The 9,801-nt window shown below is 44.8% G+C and overlaps 1 protein-coding gene across 1 annotated transcript; it reads right to left on the bottom strand.

Annotated features, from left to right (window-relative positions):
• Positions 1-243: 243 nt before the first annotated feature.
• On the bottom strand, positions 244-831 carry C8H11orf87 (chromosome 8 C11orf87 homolog). The gene has a single exon (XM_032638791.1). It carries the CDS (start codon positions 829-831, stop codon positions 244-246), a length of 588 nt encoding a protein of 195 aa, XP_032494682.1.
• Positions 832-9,801: the final 8,970 nt, after the last annotated feature.

Genomic DNA, 9,801 nt, shown 5'->3' on the forward strand with positions numbered 1-9,801 from the left:
ATAATAATAATAAAGTATTATTATCAGCGTTATTTCTTCTTCCGAGACTTTCCTCGCCCAATATTTACAAATACCGCACAGTGCCTCGGCGGAGGAGAAAAAGAGTAGGGGGGAGACAAATAAGGAAGAAGAAGGAAGAGGAAAGGGAGGCCACAGGAAAGTGGAAGAGGAAGGCCGGAGAAAAAGAGCAAGGACGGCAAAGATGTTGGAAACGAGGAAGGGAAGAGGAGAGGGACTAGACAATCAGGACAGTACCACCGTTTGCAAAAGGCCCTCGCCAGCTGGGTCCAAACAGGAGGAGGCTGTGTGCGCTCCTTGCGGACTGGGGGCCGGTGGTGGAGGCGGAGGAGCACAGGGGCGCTGGCACGGGAGGCCAGGGGAAGAAGAAGCATTGGTTGAGGCGCAGAAGGCAGCGTCCCCTCCCTGCTTCTCCAGCCGGCTTTCTTTTGCTTGGTTTGGGGCCTGGCAGCCCTCGGGTTGGGGAAGCCCCCTGCCGCCGCGGTTGCCGCTGCAGTGATCCCGCTCATATTCCTCCTGAGCCCTCTGCATCTTCCGTTTCTTCATCCTACGCTTGTGGATGTGGAAGGTGGAGAGGGACAGCACAATGAGGCAGAAGATGAGGGTGACCAAGACAATCAGCACCAGCGTGGAGGAGAACGAATGGAAGAGCTGCTGTCCCACCTGCGTGATGCACGTGCCGCCGCCGCCTCCTGCGCCCGGGCCACGGGCGCTCGCGTTGCCCGTGCCGCTGGCGTTGGGGGAAGCAAAGGTCCGGTTGAGGAGACACGGCGGCAGCGCCAGCCTCAGCTCCTTGGGCTCCCTTGCACTCATCGGCGCTGGGCTGGGAGGGGCCAGGCACACCAGACTTCCTCTTCTGGGCACACGGTTCCCACCAGCCAAGAAGAGGACGGAGCCCGCGCCACCCAAAATTACTCCCTGGTGTGGGAGGGGATGCGCTAGCGAGCGAAGGACTGAGGGAGCAACTGCGGGCAAGCAAGCCGGCCAGGGAGCGAGCGGTGCCCAGGAGATCCTCTCCGGCCCCGCCTCGAACGCGTGTTCGCGCGCCCTTTTCCTTTGCCAAGACACCAGGCTGCAAAGAGAACAGGCTTAGTTAGGATCCCAGCTGCTGCCCGGGGGAGCGCTGAGAACCGGAACGATCACCGCCACTGCAAAGCGGCCCTCTGAGCACACTGCCTCAGCTGGGCGCCGCCCGTCTTCTCCGCAGCCCGCGGACCCCAGCCCGCCCGCCCGCCCCTGGCCACGCACCAAAGCCTCCAGTTCCGCGTTCGCGCCACTTTGCTGGGAAGAGGGTCTGCGCCGACACCGCGGAGATGCCGATTACTCAGCAGATAAAGCAGCCACCCTGAGCACTCCACAACTTTCTAATCGCAACACACACTCAGCCACGTCGGAACGCGGTCCCTGCTTCCCAGAGCGCCGACTCTCCTCTTTCCGGAGCCCTCTCAATGGATGTCTTCGCCTGGATCCTACCTTTCCCAGCACCCACCCCGGGCAGCCGAGCCGGCTCCGGGTACGCAATCCTCCCTTCCCTTCCCTCCCCCTCCAGACTCTCGCTCCCTGGACGTTGGCAGATCCCTTAGGTCCCAATCCCATGGGGGTAACCCTGGAGCCTCATCCCATTCCGCCTCTGTCCGCGGCTGAGGCTGACACGCAGGATCGCGCTCCATCCTTTCTCCATCCTTCTTCCCTGGTACCTCCCCAACCCCCCCGCCCCCCCCCACAACACACACAACCAAAAAAAAAAAAAGCTGAAGCACCTTTCTTTCTCAGCTAAAGCACATCCTTGCAAACGCCCCCTTCTCCACATCTCTCTGTGCCCCCCACTTGACAGTATCCTGCTTCTTTCTAAGGGTGCTGGAAATGAAAGGGGGAGGGTTCCCGCCTGCAAAGTTTGGGGAACAGACCTTCTCTCGGGCCTTCCCAGTCCCAGCCCGAGGGCCCTGAGGCTCTTCCCGGGGAACAGAGCCAGGGAGATCCGTAGCGCGCAGCCGAGCCCCCTTGCCGCTCTCAAGAGGCAGCTGCAAACTGTTGCACTGCGGAGCAGTGAGGCGGCGTGCAAGCCCGGGCCGGGGCAGGGGCGGGGGCCGAAGCTACGGCCAGGGGTGCCTGCGCAGGCCACAGGGGCTGTCCTACCCGCTCGCGCCCGGCCACCCGGCCGCCTGGAGCTTCAGCCGCACCGTGTGCCTTACCTGGGGCCGCCAGCTGGCTGCAAGGAGGGAGCCCCGCCGCGCGGCTGCAGTGAACGGCTGCAGAAGGCGCGGAGTGAAGGGGCCAGAGACCAAGCCGCGCTGTCGCCGCCGCCGCCGCTTCGGGGAGCTCAGCTCGCAGCCTATTGCCAGAGAGGCCGGTGACGTCAGGCAGCCACCGCCAGGGCTCCGAGCCACCCCTCAGGCCCCCACCCCACCCTCCTACCCCCAGCACCTCGTCCTGGCAGAGCCAGCCTCTGCCACACACGTTCCCGGTTCCCTGTTGTTCCCCTGCTCAGGGGCTGAGCAGTAACCCCCATCTCCACCCTGTGAGCAACCCACCTTCTGCACTCCTCTGCTTAGGAAGGGCTGAAGCTTCAGTTCTCTGGCTGCCCGACTCCTCACCCTCCACCCTTTCCCACGTGGTCCCAAGCATACATTTTTACACTCTAGAGATCCATCTCCCCTCAGGGCACACAATAGATTTTCTCCCTCTGCTGAGGGGGATCTTCCCCTTCTCCAATCCTGTTTACGCTGGCCTGGCTCTGAACAGAAACAGTGCATGAGAAGGGCATTTCTGAACACAAATGTGGCAGAACCTGAAATACAAATCTGAACATGTATTTAACATCAAACAATCTAAATGAACAGTTTTCCTCTCCAGTAAGATCAGAGTCTCCAAATTACCTTTCACTCCACCCGACTCAGGATCCTCCTCTCTTCCCTCACACACTCATCTCCAGGCCCAAGACCCACTCCGTGTATTAAATACTCCTATTTTGACAATCTAGCCACTCATGAGCACAAAAGGCTTATAAGGCAGGAAGACGAAAATCACTCAGAGGAGTGCAGAAATGAAACCCTATGAAAATTCCGGGCATTGTGCCTCTTACAAAGTACCCCTTCATGGCCCTAATACTTGTTGAAGTGTTTGGTGCTTTTCTGTGGTATTAACAATAGCCTTTCTGCACAATGGATAGGACTTCCTGAAAGAGTCTCATCAGCCTGCCTAAATCTGGGCAGAGACTAATCAACTATTGGTTTAGAACCCTTGGGAGAATATGAAAAGTGCATTTGATTACAGTAGCCAACTTCAAAATAAAGTATTCTCATATGTCTACTGTAGAAAACAGCAGTCTCAAAGATATTATATGGTCTTTGAAGGCATTCAGGTGTCTTATTAAACGTACATTTCCTTCTTCCCTTACTGTTTTGTTTTCTTCCCATCTTTGAGTCCAACACAGTGCCTGTGTAGTACTCACTTGCTAAATTCAGTGCTGCAGTGTACGTGGCTGCTTTTTCCTGCTATGCCTCAGAATTGAGAGAGAAAAACAATGACTGATGCTCACCTATCTGCTTGCATTTGCAAGCAGAGGGTTTTGTAAGAAAGACAGTTTGACTCGCGAGGTAACGGTTATCTGTAATCTGGGGGTCCCTTCTTCTGAGCCTGTGCTGCTATCTAGTCCTACTCCAACTTCTCCTTTTCCTCTCCTTGCCCATGACTTATATACAGAGAAAGAAATACATCATTTCTCCCCCAAATTCTTTCATTTGTTTGAACAAAAGTCATCAACTTTTTCTTCATAATTGTTTCAATTAAAAAAAGTATCCCTACTTAAGCTAATAGTATAGTTTAAGCAGTAATAGTATAGCTTAATAGCAGTACATGCTGAATAATACATGGTTTCTTGAGAGCACGGATTGATGCCTTTGGCTGCCAGAGTCACGCAATTAATGACAGCCAATGACCCCAATGCTGGTTTAGTTTTCTTGCCTGGAATGAGAACACCTAATGCCCTGTAAAAGACACCTGCCACATTTGGACATTCTGAATTTGATGGGCTCAAGGGTTAGAAGGATGAGCCTTGTTTTCACTGGGATCACAACATGAGACTTCACTATTGACGCTTGACATGCAATACCCCATTTTTGCACACTTTCTTTGTTCCTGAAAAGTTGAGTCTAATCTACATTTTGTAAAGCAAATTCAATTTTGAATACTCCAAAAAGAGTTTGGGCTATTTAAGGAGACTCTTTAGAAAAGCTGTCTTTAAAGCAAAGAAGTTTATCATAATTAGAATTAACTCTCACTGGTCTGTTTTCCAAACTTGAAAAAATTAGTTGTCAGGTTCTCCCAGTGAGAAACATACACGCCTTCACAATATGTTATAATGAGATTACAATATGTATATAATGGGATTCCTTTCACACACCAAGCTTCTAGGGCATGTGATTAGGCTGTCATTGTTCTTATTCTTTTGTTATAAATTATAGTCATCTGTTATAGCACAAGTGCTAAAAGTGTTTGCACCATTTTACACAACCTATGAAAAGACAAGGTGATGTCTTGGAGAGTTTACAATCTGCAGCAGATGAATGTGATCCACAAGACAATTGTATTTAACTGGACATGATTTAGGTAGATTAAAGACATCAATTTTCAGGTCAAAAGCCCAGTCCACTTTTTTTCCTTTCTCCTTCAAGAAGAATAGTCTGTAGGTTTATAATTTGTTCTTACCCAGAGAATGAATGTGCTAAGCAGATAGACGTGGATATCATTGGGTAGTATGATTCAAGCCCCAAGAATACCAGTGGCAGCAAATATGCACACCTCTTGGTCTACAAGAATTGATCCCACTGAGTTGCTATATGATTTTGGCACATCTGGCACAATGACGAGACTTCTTCCAGACAACTTGTTGCCACTGTTTTTGCCACCAAACTCCTCAGGTCACACTTGCAAGAGTGGAGGACCAAGAAGCCTATGGGACTCCCATAATCTCCTCTTGTGATGGGAAAGCCCCTCTGAACTCAGGCACATTCCATATATTCAGCAATATTTGCCCTCAAGTTTGATGTGGAATCTCCAACTAGCTTAGACAGAAGTGCCACATGGGCACCTGGTACCTCAATCCAAACAAGCACTGAATCAATAATAATTACAACAACAGCAATAATAAGTGCTATTATTATTATTATTATTTGTAAAATGCCTCCTATGTACCAAGCTTACTAAACTCTCCTTATAACAGCATTAAACCTCAAAGTAACCCTGCAAGAATACAAAATTAAGTAACCCTGCCAGAATACAAAATTACTTATTTATTCATTCACTTATTTGCTCAACAAAAATCTTTGAGTACCTGCCATATGTCAGGTGAGAAAACTAAAGCTCAGAGTAGCTAAAGACTATGCCCAAGTCACCTAATAGTACAGTGCTGGGATCAAACCCAAGCAAACTGATTCCAAAGTTAGTATTCTTTTCATGACTAGTGGTTTCTCTCTCACACACACACCCACACCCATATCTCTATTTCTACCTCTGATACAATTTTATCTCTATCTCTGTCTACTGCTGATTGGAGGAATGCAAGAAAGTAAAACTAGAGAAAGCAGAGCTGTTTAGTTGAAGCAGAGGAGGGATGCTGAGAAGCCTTATCACCAGGATCCTCCCTCTCCCCAGAAGCAGTCCACAAGATGCTCCACAAAATTCCTTAGACTGAGCAGAGTCCAGCTTGGAAACCCTTGTACTGCGCTAGGTCACCTAAGGAGGTTATTCTAGAACACGGTGCAGCATGATACATGCCAGGCTCTTTTTAGATTTACAGGGACTTTTCCAGAGGCTGTTCAGGTGATCTTAACATTTTGCCTAATCACATATCTCGACTACTCTGGCTCCCTGAATACCTACAGAGATATGCTCTGTATGTTGTCATATTGCTGTTAAATCAACTACTGGTCCAGCCAGCAACTAATTAATAAACAAGGGGCTGAATGAAGCTCTTGACCTTATTCAAGTTATCTAGTTTTTTTCCTGATTCATTCTTCTCATCTGTAAAATGAGAATAGTATCTTCATTGCAGTGTTTATTTTAAGTACTGAGTATATACTAATCATTCAGTAAATGGTAGCTCTTTACACTGTAAAGCTATTACTAAGATTAATATTTTAACCATGACAATAGAAGCATTATACTGTTTGGGACATCAAAATTCAGGAAAATTTTTATAAGTCTGAGTATTTTTATGGGAGGATAACTATAAGGGTGAAGGGACTGAAAACAATAATAGATAATGAGCAACTCAAGGAACTGGGACTATGAATCCTAGAGATGGGAAGACATGGAGGATGCATCATAGAAACTTCAAATGTTTAGAGAATCATCAATAGAAGATGAATTTATCCTTCTCTAGGTACTCAAGAGAGAACTGAAACATAGTGGAATAGATATATGGTAGGAAGTATATTTCAATTCACTATTTCATAATTGAAAAGATGTTTTCCTATATGTAACAGGTTATAAACTAAACCAGCCATCTTCAGACTTGGGGGACTCATATCCCTGGGAGTACACTAAGATTTTTCCAGGGGTATATGAGTATGTATAGTTTTAAAGGAATAATTTCCCAAATCCTCAACCTCTATGTGCACTTTTCCCCAAAATGTATCTATCTGAGGTTAAAATTTACCCTTTGTCACCTTTCCTTGTATTTCTCCTACTTTACAAAGGAAAAACCTATGTTCAACAATCCTCAGTCTTACTATCATGCATTATTCAGGGTGTAGAAACCTTTAGGGAACCAACAAAGGAATACCTTGAGGGTGTATAACTCCTGAGGTAGTGACAGCAAAGCAAAAAGATCATCTGTAAGAACTATTGATGGGACAGTGCCTTATTTCATCCAGGTGACAGACTAATTTTAAGGCTCCATGTCTATTTATACATCAATTTATCTTAGAACTAGAATTTTGAAGTGAAATGGTTGTCACAGGGATACAAGTAGTTCAGTTTATTTAAATTGAAAAATGAATACAGATTTTTTTCTCACAGAAAGTAAGCCTGATTTGTCTATTTGGATTGACAATTTGCACTTGTCTGATAGTATGGAAGACATATTATACAAATTGAATGAACTAAATCTATCAATCTTGATGTTTTGACAAAATATATTTAAAGTACATATGTGATATGGAATATGCCAGAAATTACATTCTTTGCAACTGTTAACTTATGATTAAAAAGTTTTAGATGTCAAATTAAAATGTGCAAAGGGGTCTATGATTCTCCAAAAGTATTTTAGGGAGTATTCAGGCAAACAAAACAAAACAAAACAAGTTTGAAGATTTCTATTCCAAAGTGTCCACTCCCTTGACACTGTCTAGAAGGGTTCAAGCATAAACTAGATGCATCAAGGGTGTCATAAAGTAGATGTCTTCCTAGAGTAGGAGTTTAAACCAGGTGGCTTCTCTAATTTTAGGAAGGTTTGGGAGGCTACACACCTTTATATACCCATCAGGGCATTTCTAATTTCAAGCTGCGTAAGTATATGCTTCATCCTTTATACTTCATAATAAAAAGCATTCTCCATTCAAGTCTCAGACCCATTTATATCTGAATATTTGCACAGAAAGTCAAGGTTCCTCTTGCTACATTATCCTTGACTGGGAAACATTCATTCAATGAATATTCACTGTGTGCCTAATATGTGCCTCAAATTGTTCTAGGTGCTTAGTACATCAGTGACCACAAGAACGCCTCTGTAATCAGGAACTTGCATTCTAGTTACATACATGATCACATTCTGGTTTTCTAGCCAAAGGTAAAGAATGTTTAATATTCCTCTTTTTTTCTAATATTTTTAAATGAAATATCATGTGTGTCAAAGAACAGAAGAATGTAAAGTAGGTAGACTGATGGATGTAAAGCTAAGAAGTTGATGGGTTAGGACCAGCAAATGTCAAATAATTCTTAAAATCTTTGTGACCAGCAGCTCTTAGAAAATGAGAGTTTTGATTCATGATCAGAAACCCACTGGCATATGCTTCTTTCAAGTGCTGCAGGCTGTGAATCTGCCTTTCATGAGAAAGATAAACAAAATATTTCCACCACGCACAAAAAGATATGCCTAAACCAGAGTTTCTCGATCTTGGCAGTATTGGCATTTGGGGTCAGATAATTCTTTGCTGTGAGAGGTTGTCTTAGGCATTATGGACTATTGGGGTAGGAGATTAAGGATTAAGTCCCCTGATTATTCAATCAAAAACTAATCTAAGTACTGCTGTGAAGAGATTTTTGTAGATGTAATTAAACTCCCACAGAGTTGACCTTAAAATATAGAGATTACTCAGATAAGCCTGATTTGGTTAAGTAAACCCTTTAAAAGTAAAGAGTTTTCTTGGGCTGGTAGCAGAAGAGGAAGTCATAGATTCAAAGCAAAAGGGAGATTCAACATGCTGTTGTTGACTTAGAAGATGGCAAGGAACATGAACAAACTAGTGTGGATGTCCTTTAGGATCTCAGAATGTCTGACATCCAGCAAGGAAATTGGGACATCAGTCTTACAACTGCAAGGGACTGAATTCTGCCAACAACCTGAATGATCTTTGAAATGGACTCTTCCACAGAGATTGCATGTAAGAGCCCAGCTTGGTCAACACCTTGATTTCAGCCCTGTGAGACTCTAAGTAGAGAACCTGCTTGAATACCCCTCCCAGTCCCCTCGGACTTCTGACCAATGGAGCAGTGAGACAATACATGAGTGCTATTTTAAGCTGTTGTGTTACACAGCAATAGGAAACTACTACATATGTTTAACAGTGTTCCAGGTCTCTTCCCACTAGATGGCCTCAGTACCACTTTCCAGTTGTGACAATCAAAAATATCTCTAAACATTGTCAAATGTCATGGGGGTGAGGGTGCAAAATTACCCTGGTCGAGAACCACTGGCCTAGACATACAACTTCTCTCTGCACAGTTAAGAACCAATGATTCAAAGGAAGAGATGGGCATCTTGAGCCTTACCCATATTTTATGACAATTTCAATTATTGTTTTCTCTGAGTTACTGAATTTGACCAAGACAGAATCTGATGTAGAGTGAGGAATGCTGTAGTAAATCAATCTGTAACAAATTTAAAAAATATTAGGTCCCAGGGATCAATCAAGAGTGTTTGGAGGAGAATAAATAGTGCCAACAAAAACTGTTACCTTTCATGTTAAATGAAGGTTCATGCAAAGAAAGAGGAAGTGATCTTACTGGATTTGAGTATAGCTTTGGATTTTGCTTTCTATAACACAAAAGCTCACAGTAAGAGAGAAACACTTAGCTCAGGTCACAAAGCTGTTGGTGGTCACACAGTGTTCGATCATCTGGAAGATTCTGATGGAACAAATGATAATAAATGACTTATTCCACATTGTGGGTGACCATCTCAATTCCTCCTGTTTCTCTCTTCCTTATGAAGCAAACATTACTATATTTATTTCGAGAATCAAGAAAGAAAGCCAAATGGCCCCATGGTTTTCAAACTTTATCTCCTGTACATTTTTTTCGTTGTCTATATGTCCTGTTATGCTTGAAAAAGCAAACAAATGAAGCAATGTGAATATGGCTTTAAAGCATTTGTCAACCCTAAAGTATGACTAACTAGGAAAGAAACACATGAGACAGCTTAGATTTCTTCCTGTACTCTAAGTTACCTTTCCTCTACATCAGTTGCTGTCAACTATGTTTTTATTACTGTAACAGACTATATGGGGAATAGACAAAAGCAATAATGAAGTAGTAGAAGGGGCATGTTTAAGAGGCACACGA

The sequence above is a fragment of the Phocoena sinus genome, chromosome 8, assembly GCF_008692025.1.
Source record: "Phocoena sinus isolate mPhoSin1 chromosome 8, mPhoSin1.pri, whole genome shotgun sequence".
NCBI lineage: Eukaryota > Metazoa > Chordata > Mammalia > Artiodactyla > Phocoenidae > Phocoena > Phocoena sinus.